Below are 18,546 nucleotides of genomic sequence, written 5' to 3' on the forward strand. Positions count from 1 at the left end.
AAGAGCCTAAATATCACTCGGATGACTTTCTCATTGTTCCATTCTTTATTGAGTTCCAACATGAAATGTTTGACAAAAAGAATCCAAGAGAACACAAGACATGTATTTCCTATGGCACGTAACGCCATCTAATGGCAGCGATTCTATAGTTGCTGGTGGATCCAGCCAGGGAACGATAGCGAGAACTGATACAGTCGAATCTTGAAGGAGGAATGTACCACAAACGTTACTGAACAAGCACTTAAGATTGTAAACCACCTCGTGGTGACAGGAGGGAAAAAAAACGTTTTGGGAATATATATGAATTCACAGATGTTCAACCACAATTCAACTCGGAATCACTTCAACATATGTTAAAGCAGCACTACAGAGTACAAGTGATAAAATGTACCCAAAGCAAATATAAACCTGATTGGCAGCGTCACCCTAAAACTTATGCTCTAGCTAATATTTGTTAGCCAACTTTGATGCTATTGTACTTGAGGCGACAAAGGGAAGTTGGCATGCAATGGTAAAAATGAACGTATTATTAATAACATTAACACTAATAGACTTAGGGACTCATTCATTCCTCGTGCTATTAGACTTTATAACTAGTGAAGGGGTGATGTTATCCTATGTTTATATTCTTTTAGGTCATTGGGTTATTTCCTTTGATCTATCCTTTTTATATTTGTACATTTTTCTATCTCTTTGCACTTTGTTTTTTTATTCACACTTTCTTGTTCTTGTTTTTATGAAACTTGCTGTTCCTTCTATTATCTGCTTAATACTAGAAATCTAATTTCCTGAAGGAGATCTCTAGAGGGATTATTAAAGTCAATCTAATCTAATCTAATGATATTCATATGATATTCTTCTATATATATATATATTTATATATATATTTCAAAAAGCAGGCCCTAATCTGTTGCTCTTCATATTTAAGTGTAATATGAGTATATTTATGATACTTATATACAAGTTTGGTTATTTTAAATGCCCCTTTAATTCAATCCAGTTTTATTTCAAGTATAAAATCATAACTTTTCTGCCTCTGACGCCAAGACAAAGCTTATTATAGTGTCATAGATGTGTAGTGCTGCTTTAACATATCCGAGGGAATATCAAATAAAGCTGTCAAAGTTTAAATCATGATGATAAGTGACATATTAAATTGACATTGAAACGTTTATGACCAACTGAAAAAGCAATACTCTGATTTAAAAAAAAAGTACAAAACAGGCAAAAATAACACTCTGGATTGTCTTTCACAGTAATAACTATCACAAATCCCACATGAACTCAAGAACATGAACAGTATTTACACATGTTGTAAGAACCTATAGACGCTTCCCTCTTGAGCGGTAAATGACTAGTTTTCGTTAAGTGCTCGGTTACCTAGTTCAGTCGTGTATAGTGTGTTCATGCCAAGCCAGTCGTTTGTGATGCAGCCCTGCGAAGCTGTGCAGCATTTCATCGGTAGGTTATACTGGTTAAAGAGACGTTTCTCCGATATATTTGATGTCCCATATCGCAAAAAACTGACCAGAAGAATCATCTCTCTGGTGAATTGTTCTAGTTTCACAGCTAAAGTCAGCTCCTGTCTATGACACACAACTGATCGCACGACAACAGCAGCAACATGTACAGAGCTAGAGGTCTCCCAGACTCTTCAGGGGGAGAATTTGCAGAGTTGGAACAAAAGTTTGGCACGTTTTAGCATCACAAATTAAAAGTACAGAAGGATCAGGTAAACTATACAAAAGCAGAATGGTGGTCGTCCTCCTTAATTCATCGGCTACTACAAATGAAAGCAGTTTTTATTCAACTGAACTTTGGTGGGAGGAGATTCTGAGCACACAGCGGCATGAATTTAGGGCTCATGTGCAAATCGAAATAGTAGAGGATTCATCTGTGAACGTCCCTTCACCACAGACCAAAACTAAACGCTGGAGTTCCTCATAATCCTCATAAAGAAAAGTCATCGTTAGTCCCAGTGTCTTCAAAGTTACTCGTGTGCTTTGACATGTGCAGTTTTACTCTCAGAGTAAAATCCGTGAACACTGGCCGTCTACGAAAAGACGTCATCACCTCTTTGGAAGTGACTGTTGGTTCATCATAGGTGGATGATCTCGCTGCTCGAGTCGTCGTGGCGATTGACCTCCAGGTAGCTGCGTGACCCCACGGGCTTCGACGACTGACCGCATATCCTCTCTGAGTCCGGCGTGATGAAGGGGCGCGTGTCGTCCACGCCGTCGTCCACTAGGTGGCCGGTCGACGTCCTGGAGGGTCGGAGGGACACGGGGCAGGACACCGACGAGGGGACGCTTCCCATGGGCTGGCCGGCCCACCTGTGACCTTGGTGGGAGGGTGTCGGCGGGGCCGTCACCTGTCTGCTGGGCACGCTGCTGAGAACACTGCCCCCTAAAGGCATGGAGGACTCGGTCGGGGCGTCGCTGCTCTCTGAGAGCTGGGGATCACTGTTCCTGCGATGCCAGGGTCCTTGGCTGACCCCGGAGCCCGGGGAGGGAGACTGCGAGGGGTGGTTTAAGGGGTAGAAGAGGCTGCCACCTTCAAGCAGGTGCTCTCTGTGCAGGGCTTCGTCGATGCTGCGGCCGAGGTCGATGGGCGACGGGGGCCGCAAATCAAAGTCATACAAGGACACGGTGGTGTCTCGATCCTGATCCATACCGCTGCTCAACGAGGGCTGCGGGGGTCGACTGAGGGCCTGCAGTCGAAGCAGCGACCCTGTTGAGCCATCGGACACCCCGCGTTCTGCAGAGTGCCCCCTACGGTTTCGACCGCGGTTGCTATCTTTCACACTCCGAGGGGCGGCAGACGACTGCTCGCAATTCTCGTTCCTGATCAGACTCTTGCTGATGTCAGCGCCGGGTCGTTCATGACCCGCCCAGTTATTAGGGACCTCCCCAGGCCCACTTGCTACCCCTCCTCCGACTCCGTTACTCTCAGACTTCCTGCAGGGCTTTCCTCTCAGACTCTGGACTATCTTGGACCAGCAGGTGTGGCGCTGGGTGGAGCTGACAGACTGGCCCGGGGACGGCAAATCTCCCGTCCTGCAGGGTCCGGCTCTCCCCTCCTCCCCTGGGCGACAACTTTGAGGTCTCCAGAGCACCCAGGAACCCATTATAAGGAGACAGAACCCCCAGGCCAGCTCAAGAAGCCGGGCCCAGAAGTGAACCAGCCACCATCCCCAGGTGAAGTGAGTCCAGTCCCCTAGTAGCCCGTAAAGCCACAACGTTGCATGGACATGAAGTCCACAACATAAGACCCCAAAAATGGCGCACACTGCTAGCACTCGCCCCAAAATTACGCCGATCCTCTTGTTTCCCGTCCAGACTTTGACATCGGGGTGAGGGATGGGTGGGCAGCGCGTTCGTGGAAACACACAGCAGATGTATCCGAGGCAGAGACCCACGCCCCAGCACAGAGACAGGACCTGCAGGGTGACGGGGACCAGCGGGGACAGGGCGGGCGAAAAGAGGTCCGCCGCCAGCAGCAGGGTGCACTGTAAGACCGCCAACACGGCGATCAGAGGGGGGCGCTCAAGAGAGGCGGGCAGAACGCTAACGCCGACGGCTCTCAAGGCCAGTACCGCCAGGGTGGCCTGGGTCCACACCAGCAGGTGCAGGGGGAGGTTGTAGATGGCGGCGACCGCCTGGTGCGGGAGGATCTTACGAGTGCCGTAAGGGTCGATGACGAAGAGAGCTCCTCTGAGGCCGCCGGCCAGGAACAGGAGGGCGTTGGCGAGTCCGAGGGCGCCCCGGTGAGGACAGTTGGCGGCGGGAGACAAGGTGAGGCCCAGAGCTGCTCCGGCAAACAGCAGGAGGAAGAGGCTGGCCGACCCGTAGACGTGAAGCTCCCACGCGAACGCTAGAGTCTTGCTCAGATCGCCCCAGTAGAGGAGCGTTCCATTAGAGGAGGCGGGTGTGGTGGAGGCCAATGATGGACTTAATGGGTTGTGGGGTGCTGGGTCTGGATGACCCAGGAGAATTGATAGATTCTTCTGAATCTTATCGTCATAAATTGGACTAGACAGCATCTTAGTGACTGGAACAGCACTGGTCTTTTCCCAGGATGAAGCTGCAGCAAGAGCAAAAAAAAGCAGTGATTAATAGAAAATATTTTCCTCAGAATAAAACATGAAAAAACCAGTAGAGGGCGTAGTTCACCAAACGATGAGATACCTCATTCATCTCAATTGTTATAATCTATAATTCAGGTTTAATCTAAACGTTATATATGCTTATGGAATTATTTGTGGAACAATGATAAAATAATTTCTTGATGAATCCAAAGTTTACAGCTACTTTATTTCTTTAAATATTATCAGTATTATCACACTATATTTGAATTGTTCACACAAAAAAAACATTTTACAAAAGGAACCACCACAGATGATGATGGGTTGTCACATTTAATTTAGTAGAGAATTAATATGAACATCATGTTACATAATGTAACACAGAGTCAAAAGCTTATATAACTATTCTCTGAACGAGATGACAGCCGCGTCCATTCTCATGAAACAGTGGTTGATTTTTGTATGAGTCTCTCTTACATTTTAAGAAGAAAATATCACCACTGGTGACTGTTCTGATTCACTCAGGATTCACTTTAATAGCGTCAAGATGATCTCATAGTGTTACACATGAGCGGATTTTCAAGAGGAACGTTGCTTGGATTAATCTCAACATGGTAATGGAATCTCTCGCTCCAGCCTCGTGCACGTATCAACAGCCACAGTTTGATGGGAGCCAGAACAATATGATTTGTGTGAAACAACTACCGGAAGCTTGTCAGAGTTGAAAGTCCATCCCTGCCCTGTCCAGGACTCCCATATAACCCCACACGCCTTAATCCCAGGCCTTTAACTCACTCCCGTCTGTCTCAGGGTGTCTCAGAGTTCTTTATTTACATTAGCTTTACTTCCTTCCTTTATTTTTTTGTAAGGGAGTGAATCCAGACACATTCCACACGCGTGTTGATTATATTTCACAGCTGCGCACACACACACACCCCTGCGCTTGAGTGGATTGTGCTTACATTGAGTGAAAGATGAATTTAATTAAATGTATTGGTGGATGGTTTAGTGACGGCTACAAAAGCGAGCAGTGAAAAATGGCTTCCCTCGTGGGTGCAGCTAGTTAAACCTTTGGTTGAACTGCTCAGGCGCCAGCAGCACGGGGCTCATGGGGCATCGGGGCCGGCATGTTTAAAAGCCATTAGGCTGTTGCTCTGGTGGTGTGACGGTGGGCCGGTTCGCCATGTGTCACGCTTTTCCATCCACCTTCCCTCAGCTCTGCCGCTCATCTGGTTTCCATTACAAATCTGAATTTTAACTCCAGCGTTTTCTCAGGCGCACTTTGTATTACGAACTTTCCTCTTGTCTGTCTGTTGCACTTTCTCTTTGAACTCACTCCTTCACCTCCTACTCATACTTCCCGACTACAACCCCGCTTTCCATGGAAATGCACCTCAGCGTTCCCCCTCTTTAAATGTTCTTCCAAAGTCTTCCAGTAAAAGTGACCCAGCTGTACAAATAATTCCCTATTCAATTAAAGACGGATCATAAATCGAATTCATCTAGTTGTTTCCTGACCTCCTAATTTTGCTGGAATAGTCTTTTACACATCCATCTCTCTCGATGTCTCCCCTTCCTGCACACTGTCTCTTCTTTCTTGAACCCCCTTCTGGATCCAGGATCTTCTACACTTTACTCAATGACCCCTTCTTGACTCTGATGCTCATACTCTTCACTCTCATCTCCCTGTCTTTCCTCTCCCCCTGTTTTTTCTCTCCTACTTCCATCCCAGTCGGTTCTGGTTCTGCTCAACGTTTCTGCTTGTTTAAAGAAGTTTAAATGCTTGTTTATGGTGATTGGCTGTGACCTTATCTTGTGAAGTGTAGTTAAAACTGTCAAGTGTCTCAAGGTAAATATTAGAATTTGTTACTTTAAAGGGCAACTAATGTTGTCTTCCTCTTCAAGTATCTCATTATGATGATGATTTGAACTTATTACTTTAAAAAGTTCTCCCCCGTCTGAAATCTCGGCGAACGAGAGGCTACGAGCCCATTATGAAGAAATAATGGCTTCACTCCTCCTCCAGCCAGCTGTAATCATGGCCCGCTTTGTTTATACAACGAGTCTCTTGGAAGTGGAGAGTTCCTGGATTGATGACGCGGAGTGACAAACTTTTAAGCTTGACCAATCAAAGCAGTGGGTGTGGTTATGGTTAACAAGATTTCATCTCCAGAGTTTCGTACAAACAGACACATACTGATGAGTACAATAGAAAATCTATTTAAATGACACATACATCTACAAGTTAGTTCCCCTTTAAATAAAAATACAAATAACATTTCTTACCTCTGTGTTGACGCTGCGTGGTGGCGATGGTTGTGCTTCCGTTCTGCTGATTCGTTGTATTCCCAGGACCCACTGTCACAGTGGCTACAGTGGTTTTTGGCCGCCTGGTTTTAGGCCGGGATATGGGCCGTCCTAATGTCCGTCTGGGTTTTTCTGAGGGGGCCACAGTGGTGGATGTGACGGGGAGTGTAGTCTCAGAGGTGGAGCTCTGCCCGAGAGTTGTCCCGTTGGTGGCAGGTGTTGTCAGTTCAACTTGAAAAGAAGAGATTGAAAAAATAAACGGGATGTTTTTGAGTAAGCGGAGGAGAAAAAAAAGAAAAGTTTCTGTCTCTTACCGGTTGTGATTTCACTCTGAGCTGCTGCTTGTGTCGACGCTGAAGTGGGAGTTGGATCAGTATTTACAGCTTCTGACACTGACGGTGTCTGACTGTCCACTGCGCTGGACGACGAACCATCGGAGGTCTCCGTCTGTGGTCTGTACTGAGCCAGCTCGCTCTCGGCTGTGGGTTGATGTGAGGTCGATTCCTTCTTAACAAACCCTGTGGTGGGTTCACTTCCTGATCCCAAACCTTGATGATCAGCACGTTCCGTCCCTCCGAGCGGCCCCCCCTCTGGACTAGTCACTGTCAGCGGCTCAACAACAGCCTGTTTTGATGACACAGTGGAGGGCGAAGTTGGCACCAGCGCAGTGGAGCCTTTTGTAGTCACGTCCCCGTTTGAAACTATCTCACTGAATGCCAGGCGGGATGTGTCAGTCCTGGACCTGGTCTGCTCCTCACTTTCGAGGGTCTGAGCGGGGACGAACGACTCCGTAGTCGGTTCTGCTCCATCTTCGTTGATGTTCTGTCCTTCAAGGACTGGATCTGACGTGGTCGGCTGACCTCTGCTCGTAGGTCTGATCGGCACGTCGCTGCGAGTCCTGGGGAGCAGGGCCTGCTTAGTCGGTTCAGGCAAGGAATCGTCGGGAAGATCCGGACGAGTGAAGGATGAGGAGACGCCTATGACGACCTGACCGTCCGACAGGAGGAGCACGGAGATGAGGAAGCTCAACAGAAAGAGGAAACTACGATCCATGATCTTCCTCTAACTCTTGACTCCAGGTTTTACATCATCCACTCAGTCGGCTCCTGCTGAGACAGAAAACACAATCACTGATAAAACACAATGTGGAAAGAGTATTAACATCTTGGCCTTCAAAGGAGCGAAAATGTCCCCTCTGGGATGGGATGTGGTTTGAATTTAGCGAGAGGAACTCTCACAGTTGTGATCGTAGCTCTAAGTGGAAAAACGCTTCTCAAAATCAGTATTTTTGTTCTGCACAATTTTGGGACACATTATTGTCATATTGAAGATCAGAAAGATCAATTTAAACATCAAGTCTAGTCATTCTTTGTGTAAGAGAATTATTAGGCTAACATTAATAGCAAACTTTAGTCATTAATATTTAAAATTATCTTTAAATTATTTGTGTCACGGCTAGGATGTTTAACCCTGACAATAATATCAAATACTAAATTATTTCTAATACTTTCTCCCACTTTACTTTGAAAAAAGGAACATTATCATCATCCTGACAACAAAAAGACCTCTGACAGTAAAAAGATGATACTTTTAACAGGGCTATTAAGCGAGACTTCTGAGGGGTCAGAGCAGGAGGTCACACGCAGGGAGGTGGAAGAGCTTGGATTTCACACAACGCGGCACATTTGCTCGGCTTTAACAGACGAGACAGGAGCCAAAAGGAGTCACAGATGTTTTTTGTTTCAGCAGCAGATGGACGAATTTAGTTGTTTTCAATCCTTTTTGGGGAGGAAAACTAATTTCTCTGTTTCTGATACTAGAGGGATATTGCTGTGTTTCCTGCTTATTCAGAGGGAGTCGGGGTCGCCCCGGGGGCTCTCGTGCGACATCAGGAGACAGAAAATACATTTTTACTATAACAATATCAGTGCCTAGCATGCTAGGAAGCAGAACAACATTTTAAATTAGAACTAGATCAAAATACTAATTGACAATGAATGGTCGGACATTTTTATTATTGTTACATGAGCCTCCCTACATCCAAGTGTTTCTACCTGTGACTCAGAACTGGAGAAACCTGGAGGCGGATCGGTATCCGACTGAAACTTCAGCCTGAAACATCACTAAGAATAGACGTCAGTGCCGGTGGGAAGGTACAATCTCCTGTCGATGACTCATCTTCTGAGCTGCACAAAAGGTGCAGCACTTACAGATGTACCGACGTGTACACTCCGGTTAGAGGAGGGTCACTTGAAAGGGCGCTCGAGAAAAAACATTTGTTTTCAAGGTGTTTCCTGAGACAGGTGTCGTTTTTTGACAAATACTGGCGTTAATGTGTTGAAACTGTTCCCTGGATATTCAGTCCACTACATCTTAAAATCAGGCCATTCCTCTGCGACAATTAGTGCGCAAGAGGCAGATGGGTGAAGAGTATTTTTATCGTGTCAGACCCTCGGGGGCCATGAGACACATCACTCTGTATCTCATGTGCACTGAGCTTCGCATGTTTGCTGGCTGTCGTCAGTCCCGCTCGCACAATAAATCTCTTGTGCGGGGCAGGAAATGCCCATAGATAAAGAGTGAATAGCGGAGCAGCAAGAAAAGATTACTATAAACCTCCTGGGTCTTATTTCCATGCCGGTCACGTGACCCGGTAGCGTAACAGCTGCTTCCAATCGACTCATCGGGCAGTAATGATGTCATGTCTGCACAAGTGTTTGAATTTTACAGTCGCTGTGACAGGCTGGAAATGTGGGGAGCATTTTTGGAAGAGTCAATCTCCGAACTGATTCATCAAATGAGTCCTTAAAACAAATAGGTTTTAAAATGGGTTAACTAGTGTCTAATATAATAAAGGTTGTCCAGGGGGCGTGGGAGGGGACACTGGGGAAAGTCCCTCACAGAGACCACTCTTCTATAGATGGGTTCAAATCTCTGCGGATGCATGTTTATTGAGCTGTGTCTCTGGAATGTAAAAGGTCAAGACAGGACATTCACTTGAATCCAATATGTTTTTGCGGTTTTCTATAAAACTAATTTGTGACGTTGAGGAGCTCTATCTTCTGACAAACATCTAGTGAAAGTGTAAAACCAGGCTGATTACAAAATGTCCCAGCATATGGGCATGTGGTTCAGATTTAGCCTACTTAATATGAGGCAGCAGCTTAATTTCATTTTAATCTCCATCTGCAATATTATTAGCCTAATGTCATTTTTGGTTCAACAGTTTTTGCACTCACTTGGTTTTATTGACGAACTTTCAAACTTCCTTTTTACCTATTTATTCTCCACGTCCCTGAATGGGTTAACTCTGGGCACTCAGGTTTCCTCCCGCAGTCACAGAAAACATACAGAGGTTGACATGCCCTTTGACAAGCTAGTGTTCAGGTTTTCCCCTGCCTCTCGCCCTAAGCAGCTGGGATGGGCTTTGTGTTTACTTCAGAAAGATGACCCGGACCAATGTAAACAACAAGAACCTGACACCAGTGACTGTCACTTTCAACTCTAAAAAAATAGGATTTAAAGTAAAAAGAAATTAACTATTCAATTGAATATTCATAATTTGCTTCTTTCCTAGACGTCATTCCACTGAAAGATTAAGAAATTTATAAAGCTACAACAATTAGAGTGAATTTTATTCAACATTTATCTCTCAGAATCCACTTACCACAGAGAGAAAATAATGTATGATCTGTTCTAAGTAAGAAGTAAGTAAAGGTTATTTGTAAAGTGCCTTCCTAGACAAGGATCTGTGCTTTGACAATAAAAAATCAGGGGAAAGTCTGCACAAATAAAAAGGTCTTAAGATGCTTCTTGAAGGAGTCAGTAGATCCATCAAATGTAGAGGAAGAGGAAAATCGTTGAAGAGTAACAGTAGATTCTGATCCACAGACCTAAGAGCCCGAGCTGGGGTATAAGGCTCGATCAGATCACTGATCTAAATGTGGAGTCTGACCATGAATAGATCTGAAAGTAAGAACCAGAATTTAAAAATTGATCCGGAAAGAAACTGGCAGCTTTTGAAGAGTTTTAAGGATCGGGGAAATGTGAGTTCTTCTACTAGAGCGGGTCATAATTCTTGCTGCAGAGTTTTGTATTAACTGCAGGCGAGACAGCTCCTTCTTGTTTATACACGAAAATAAACTGTTACAATAGTCTTAACGGAGATAAAAAGGGCATGGATTATAAAATCCAGATCATGTTGTGACATCATTTTACTAAGTTTAGAGATTTTTCTCAGTTGAAAAAATCTAAATAATTTTGTCATTGAGAAAATTGAGTGACACAATATTTAATATTGTCACAAATCATTAATCAACCGCTTTCCTCCACAGTGTTTAACTCCGCCACCAAATTAGACTCATGAGATTGTGCGCCTGAAGCAGGGTTGTGTTGTGATGAACTGCCCATCGCTAATACCTTAATCTTACTTTCTGTTCTACCGTCGTGTGAACTCTGACCAGGCACCGTCTATATTTACACACATTGTTTATCACCTGAGATCTGTGCTTCCTTGTTGCCGCGTCTTACAGGCTCACCATGGATCCTCGAGTCATTTGGTCTTCTTCTGTGTGTGGCTTCGGCTCGAGAGGTTTAAGATTAAATCAATCCCATGTCCCTGAGTTTGGGAGGTATCACTGCTCACTAGGTTCGTCTGTGCCTCAGATTAAAAAGTACTATCTTTGACAGATTACCCTGCACCTGAAGTCTTATTCCTTTATAATTGATGACAGATTAATGATGTCTCGATAGTAGAAGGTCCTGGTCCAGGTCCTGCTCAAGACTACCTTGTGGAAAGAAAACCAGGCAGAGACGTTTGTGCAGGTAGCTGCTCTCTAGTCTGATGTGTTACTTGTTTGTACTGGGTTACGTAGGCGGAGAGGTGAAACCGTTAAAACAGTGAATGATTCTGTGTGGACGTGAGGCGGCGAGAGTCACATACAGGAGGGGCGAGGGGAGCCGGAGTATCTGTGGTTATGCTGGTATGTGAGTAGTGGGGGGAGGTCAACAGTTTTGACCGTTAAACATTCCACACCTTGGAATAACATATGGATTTCATCAACAACATTCATGGACGATATCTTCCGCCTTGTTATCTTAAACTGATCAATAATAAGTATTGAGGGACACTTCTTAAGGAGGGGAGGTCAGCTCTCCGAAGACCCCTCGCTGTGACTTAAGCTGTCCCATTTGGCTCCTAATACAAACTGAGGTCTGTTTTTGGATGCCTTTGTGTCGCCTACGGGGTCAAACTCTTGCTGCGAGGCTGACCACACAGGGAGGACGCACTTTTTTGAAGAGGGACTAGACTAGCCATCATGGATGCTTTTTGATCCTTATTTGAACTGGACTTGCAATGTTCAGCTGCCACTAGACCCCCATTGATCAAAGCAAGTCGAGGGCCACGCACTTAAATTCCACCTGCATGTCAACCTAGGCCGACTCGAGACTTTCACACCGAGTCTTGAATGCCAACAGACCAGTTAAAAAACCACCGCCATCTTATTTACAAGGCCATGACCACCAGAGTTGGGGAAAATCAAATCAGACATTCTTGGGGAGAAAAAAAATGTGAGGGATTGGGACAGCTGCAAAATCCATGTCGACCCACAAACACTTTCAGGAATTGCGATTACAGACATCACAAGTCATAAAATGTGACTGAAGGGTTCACCACAGCTAGACCCAGGATGCTTCCCATGTTGCAGCTGAGGCAATAAAAACACCGCCGTGTTAACCGATGCTGCGCAAATACAGAATTCATATGCATGTAAACCAGACTAATTAATTTGTATTTACTTCTACAAATGCCAGATCCAGTGAAATATATCAGGATTTAGTTAAGTGTCTTTTAACCAAACCGAGAGAAAATTGAAATGATTCAACTTTTAAATCCTGCCCTACAAAATACACATTATTTTGTAATTCAAAAACCTGGGTCTTGGACTCAGACAACTAGTTACTGGATAGTAAAAAGCTAATTGCACATGTTCTTTTGAGATATGGTGAAAACGATCAAGTGAACAAACAGTAAAAAGTCTTTAAAAAGGCATTAGTTAATCTCCAACATTATTAATAACATTTACTAGAATCTAAATATAGTCCCACAGAGTTATACTGTGGAAAAAAGCTTTCTATGTCGCTGCTTGTGGGTTTATGAGTTCCAAAACATTCGTCATTCCCCTAATGTTCCCCCGGCCAAATGTCAGCTCGTGGCTGGAGTGTGTTTGGTGTGCTGGAACAATGTCCCCGTCCTGCTGCTCTTCTAAGCCCCTTTTAAGAGCGTGATAACTATTTAAACAACAATGAAAGTCATTTTAGAAGCCATTTATGAGCAAGACAAGTCTGCATGGATTATCTTCAATTGTGTTCCACCCTCCTAATAACATCACTTCTGCACCAATAAAAGCAGGCAGTTAATCTCAACAAAGACATTTCATAGTTGAGAAGTTTTTGTTTCGTCCGTGTACAAAGTGTGTTTATTTTTGTTAGACTCCTGGTTATTTAAACAGGCTCCAGTAGGAAACGTCCCTCGCAAAGAACAGGTGGGGTTGTTTCTTGTCCCTCGACTTGTTTTAATAGGTGATAATCCTGGAACTCTCTCACTATTATTTTTGGATGAAGTAGAATTGGACTTAGAAACCAGAAGAAACAGGTCTAACAGTTTACAGGTCTAACCTTTATAATAGAATGATCTTATCTGACAAACATTTTATATCTTGTTTGGTAATCTCCAGAATTGAAAACGTGATTGTTTTGTTAAATATTGTGAAAAAATGATTCACACTAAACAAGTTGTCACCTGTAGAGGTAACGGCACAAATTGCTCAAGTGTAAACAAAGACATTTCCTACTGGCAACACAAATAAATGCATGTTTTATGTCAGGTAATGTCAAACTATCTATCTCTGCAACAGTATATGGTATATGGTGATTTTTGATTTGTGATCACACGTACATGACTACTATTATTGCATTAAATACAGTACATTTATATTTTCAACTTCACTTGTAAACATAGTTGATTATATAAAAAACTGTGGGGAGATACAAACGCTAACTAGCTTCTCCTGCTTCCTCGATAATATTCAACTTACAGTATATGGATAAGATAACAGTTTGGAAAACAAAGAACAACATCAACAAGGAAGCATAAATTTAAAATGAATACAAATAAATGTACCCGATGAAATCAAGAAATGGCTTTTGCTTTCACTTTTTAGTGACTTGTAAATGACCTTTTTGGAACTATTAACTTTAAAAATAACTTACTGTTAGTTTCAAAATGTAATATATATATATATATATACAGTATATATTTTTATATGACAAACATTTTCCATTAAGAATAGGATCCATTCATTTTGTGGGGCCATTGATATGGAACAATGTTTCTGAAAATATGGTTAAAAAGAAAAGTACAATTTATATATTTATTTTGGTGGAAAACTACTATTCTTCATACATTTTAGTGAGTAATTCAGACATTTAACAGCAGTTAAAGGAATACAAAATACGAATACTTAAGTAAATGCTTTGAAAAGACGTGGTTTTACTATTGCAATATTAAAGAATACTACATGGACCTTTAAATACATGAGCTGTACATGCAGTAAAGGTTGACTTGTTGCTTATTTTGTTTTACTTAATAATATCAGGAATATCTTTGATTTTTTACTTCAATTAAATTACTAGCATCACGTGGAAGAGCGAGTAGTGCGTCAGGTGTTGATCAGGTATCCTTCCGCAACATCTATAAATTGGTTACAAATAAACAAGTCGCTACTAAAAAAACAATGCCATTTACGTATAGGTTTGTTTGTGACTTGAATACATTCGTATATATTTACAGCACGGTCTCCAAACAGAGGGTTATTCCCAGTGTTATTAGCCGCTAATTAGCTTTATCTGTGGCTATGTGTCGCAGGTAGAGACGCATCAAGATCACTGCGCCAACTTACAATAGAAACGTGCTGCTGTTTATATTTACCTTCCGTTCGGTCGTGTCTTTCTTTCAGGTTCTGGTTCTGGATGAAGGTTCTGTTAATGGAGCCAGTCACGAGGAAACATTCGCCGCAGGATACATCGCAGATAGGAGGAGAAAGTGTGGACACGAGGAGGAGACGCGCAGTGGTCAGTGGAAGAGCAGACGTCCGCCCCTCAACACTCCTCCATCTCTCCCTCTTCCTCTCTCTCTCTCTCTCTCTCTCTCTCTCTCTCTCTTCAGACCCTCCAGAACCTCCGGTCCGTCCTGTTACGCAACATACAAGGTCCACTTGCACGAAGCAGCTCGTTTTTTAAGTGGCGCAAGAGTGACGACTTCGTGGTGCCCGTGACGTCATCCCACGTTCTGCAGTGTCAGTGCCGCGATGATGTCAATAAATAATTCAACCGTCAGGGATCTGGTCGGAAATACACAATTTGTGCCTTAAATAAATCATTTTACAAAAATAGAAAAAAAAATCCTAGAATAATTACTTAAATCGTATTTTTTTTATCATATATTTCAAATGTGAGAACCTAAAACGTCATTTATTTATTTTAAATTAATAAATGCTAAATAAAATAAAGTATTCATTCATTTATTATTATTATTATTAAGTATTTGGGGTTTTAAGTTTTTAGTAGGATCTAGTTTTAGTATATGTTGTCAATTTAAGGAGTTTAATAAAACTATAGAATTTGGACCAAAAAAAAAGAGAATACAATAAAAAATACATTTATTTGTAGTGGGGCAATGCTCAATGCTCAAGCATTTACTTTAACCTTTATTTAGTAATTTATTGACAAATATTAATTCAGAATGTATTGCTTTTCGTACATTGTAAACTCTAATAAAAAATATATGAATTTTTCTTCATATTTTATTGAATTTGATTATTTTCTTCAATATTTCTTCCCAATAAAAACACGATTTAAATAATTGCACTCATAATTTTGCCCTTAAAGATATTCTCTGTCTCTAATAATATTTAACACACCAGGAGCGTTTGTAGAAAAAAACATTAGGGATTCTCAGATGGCATTTTTTATCAGTAGAATAATATATAATATAATTAATTATATATTTAGTAGTAATTCGATTCAGTAATTCAGTAACAAATATACAATTGATGCTTACATTTTAAAAAAAAATGTTTTTAATTAAAGTTACTTTAATCATATTTAAACCAATTCAATTGACAGCTACTTATATTGACTTCCTTTTAAAATGTGAACCAAAAATGTTACGTATTTAGGGTCTTTTCTCTAAACTATCTTCTTCACACAATAATTACTTTCCATGACCAATTTGTTATACTGTAATTATTAAAGCAAATTAATGTGTAAGGATCTGCACTGTAAGTAAATTATTAATAGTGATTTGTAAAACACCTTTCTAGACCAGGGCCACAAAGTGCTTTAACAATCAAAAACAATACACAGTTAAAATATAAACTTTAAAGGAGAAGACATAAGAAAAACACAGGAGTCTCAGAAAAGCCTGCACACATAAAAATAAAATAGGGTCAGTAGATTCATTAAACACAGAGGGAGAGGAAGATCTTTCCAAAGCTAAGGAGCAACAGCTTGGAAGGATTTCTCTCCTCTGGTCCTGAAGCATGTTCAGGAACCATCAGTAGATTCTGATCCACAGACCTCAGAGCCCGAGCTGGGGTATAACACTGGATCAGATCACTGATGTAAGGAGAAGCCTGACTATGAATAGCTTTGAAAGTAAGAACCGGTGATTTAAAATGGACACTGAAAGAAACTGGCAGCCAGTGAAGAGTTTAAGGATCGGGGAAATGTGAGTTCTTCTACTAGAGCGGGTCACAATTCTCGCTGCAGAGTTTTGTATTAACTGTAGGCAAGACAGCTCCTTCTTGTTTAGACACAAAAATAAACTGTTACAATAGTCTAAACGAGAAGACACAAACGCATGGATCTTGTTTTGGAAAACTCTTAGGTTGTTCTAATTTAAATATACTAAGATATTATTGGCCATGTTGATAATGCAGACAATAGCCTTTTGCAAAATATGCATTAATTTATAGTTTATTTTTTTTAATTATGTTTATTAAACCTCTATCTTAGACTGTTGTTGTCATTAATGGTTTGCATCGTAAATTGGGTTATTTATAAGAAAATATGGATTTAAAATAACCATCTTGTCCCACTGTCGTTAATTTCAACTTCCTTATTGTTTATATTTTAGAAAAGTCGTTGATGGTGTCATTACATGAAGAAGTGGGGGATGTAGCAGCAGCAGCAGAGGAAGATTAGTCATGTATGAAACTCTAGCTGCACCTGCTCTCCTGCCCTAGAAACCTCTGTCAATCACTAGCCCTTGTTATTATTTTAAAAAAAAATCATTTCCTATTTGTCTTCTACTTCTTTTGTTTCCAGTGCAGTGCATTGTTACGCCATAATCCAAAAAGATCCCGCCTTGCTCAGAGGATCCCAGTAATGCCATTACATTAGACCTGAGTGAGCAAAAGATACAGTTAGTCAGAGGGATGACATTTCGAGGGTCATAATCACATTACGCAGATTATGACAGGTTTAATGTGCCTTAAGAAGATAAGTATGTTTATACTTTAATACCAAGGCAACGACCAAATGGAATACAAAAGTTATTGTTTATTTCAGTGGATCATTTCACTTGTGGACGCTGGCAGAGTCGACCAGCCACACGTGAGAGCCGTTTATTGAAAAACAGGATTACTGTAATCTATTCAAGCGGATGGATCCTGCAGCCACTCACTAGTATCTGTCGCCAAATGAAGGGGTTTAAGGAGTAAAACTCTTGCAACCCCTTCTTCACGCAAAATATATTTCCTCCAGCTGAGACCAGAACTATAGAATTTAGACCAATCCTTTTAGAATATATTGCTTTTAGTGTTGCTTATTTTCTTGATTTATTTCTTCTAAATAAATACCAGATCTCAGATAAACTCTTGACCCCCACTTTTACTTTCCACTTGACCTTTTATTAAATCAAACAGTGGGGATTTGAAGCTGTTTGCTTTTTTCTCTTATGTCTCTTTTATATCAACTCGAGTCTTTCCAGCTCCACACATATGAAACATATTCGTCGGCCACCACCGGATTTACGAGCCGACCTTCAACGTGCTGTAAATAAAGTGAGCGTGGAAGACCACGGAAGACTTAAAAGGGACGGAGCTCGTTGCACGGACGCTGACACGCTACGAAAGTACTCGCGGCACGCCCACGCCCATCTGTACTGTGGATAATGTTTCTATACCATCTTTGTCCAGGAATGTGGTGAATACATTCCACTTCGAATTGATCCTCTCGCCTCTGAAACTTAATCCCGTTTCACTCTCTCAATTAACACAGAAGGACTGAGTGAATACCATCATGTTATTATATCTTTGGACATCAATGTTTTATTGTGATTCCTATCTGAGCATGAAAAAGAAGAAAAGCACTTCATCTCTCCCTGTGTGGCTACGGTTGTCTAGACACCAAAGAATACCCCCGTCCTCATCCCCACCCCGACTGTGGGCCCCCAAAAACACATTGCCATGTGGGGACTGCTTTCCCCCCGATTTCCCACCCAGCTGCAGCGTCAGGTTTCACCACATCCAAGGTGAATCAACACCAAACGTATATTTACCCATTTTTGGGCATGCTATCAGACGACATGTAATACACTTGTTCATCTCCAGTAATAACACTCATTTTCCTCAGTGGAAACTCTTTTTTTCTCTCCTTCCGAGTCTGTGAATGTGAATGAACGAGTCTCACCTGAAACTTTGAAACTTTTGAAGAATATTTATCACATATTGAAGTCGAACCTGAAGTGTTGTTCATTATTTCATAAGTATTTAACTAGTTGGGATCTATTAAATCATTTTTATCTGAAGGTATAATCTTGATGATAATCTGGTCCATAGTACAACAAAAGGTTGGGGAACCGCCTTCTGTAAAGGATGAACAGGTTCAAGAGGGTTGAGCAGTTGCAGCTGATCACCACAAGTTGAGGGACCAAACAAACTCCCACAGTTGGATCAGGAAGTGCTTCCATTTGTGGGTCTGCCTTACAAGGGAGCAGATGTGGGTGAAAAAGCTGAGAGGTGAGCTTTGAACATAAACAGTGGAGCCACTCAATTTGATGGGTGTAGTGCTTTCAGGAAGAAAATTAAGTG

General features: G+C 42.0%; 1 protein-coding gene across 2 annotated transcripts; it reads right to left on the reverse strand.

Moving 5' to 3' along the window:
- Positions 1–57: 57 nt before the first annotated feature.
- On the reverse strand, positions 58–14,558 carry LOC148059668 (uncharacterized). 2 transcript variants are annotated; one of them, XM_087781184.1, is made up of 4 exons: positions 14,382–14,558; positions 6,706–7,497; positions 6,371–6,622; positions 58–4,083 (listed from the first exon to the last, which is right to left on the reverse strand). In XM_087781184.1, exons 2-4 carry the CDS (start codon positions 7,442–7,444, stop codon positions 2,099–2,101), a joined length of 2,976 nt encoding a protein of 991 aa, XP_087637310.1. In that variant the 5' UTR covers positions 7,445–7,497; positions 14,382–14,558; the 3' UTR covers positions 58–2,098. The 2 variants fall into 2 exon arrangements, with proteins under 2 accessions (XP_087637310.1, XP_087637309.1); XM_087781183.1 differs by having other exon boundaries at positions 6,706–7,500.
- Between the last annotated feature and the right edge of the window lie 3,988 nt (positions 14,559–18,546).

This window comes from Callionymus lyra, chromosome 19 (assembly GCF_982586985.1).
Source record: "Callionymus lyra chromosome 19, fCalLyr1.hap1.1, whole genome shotgun sequence".
NCBI lineage: Eukaryota > Metazoa > Chordata > Actinopteri > Syngnathiformes > Callionymidae > Callionymus > Callionymus lyra.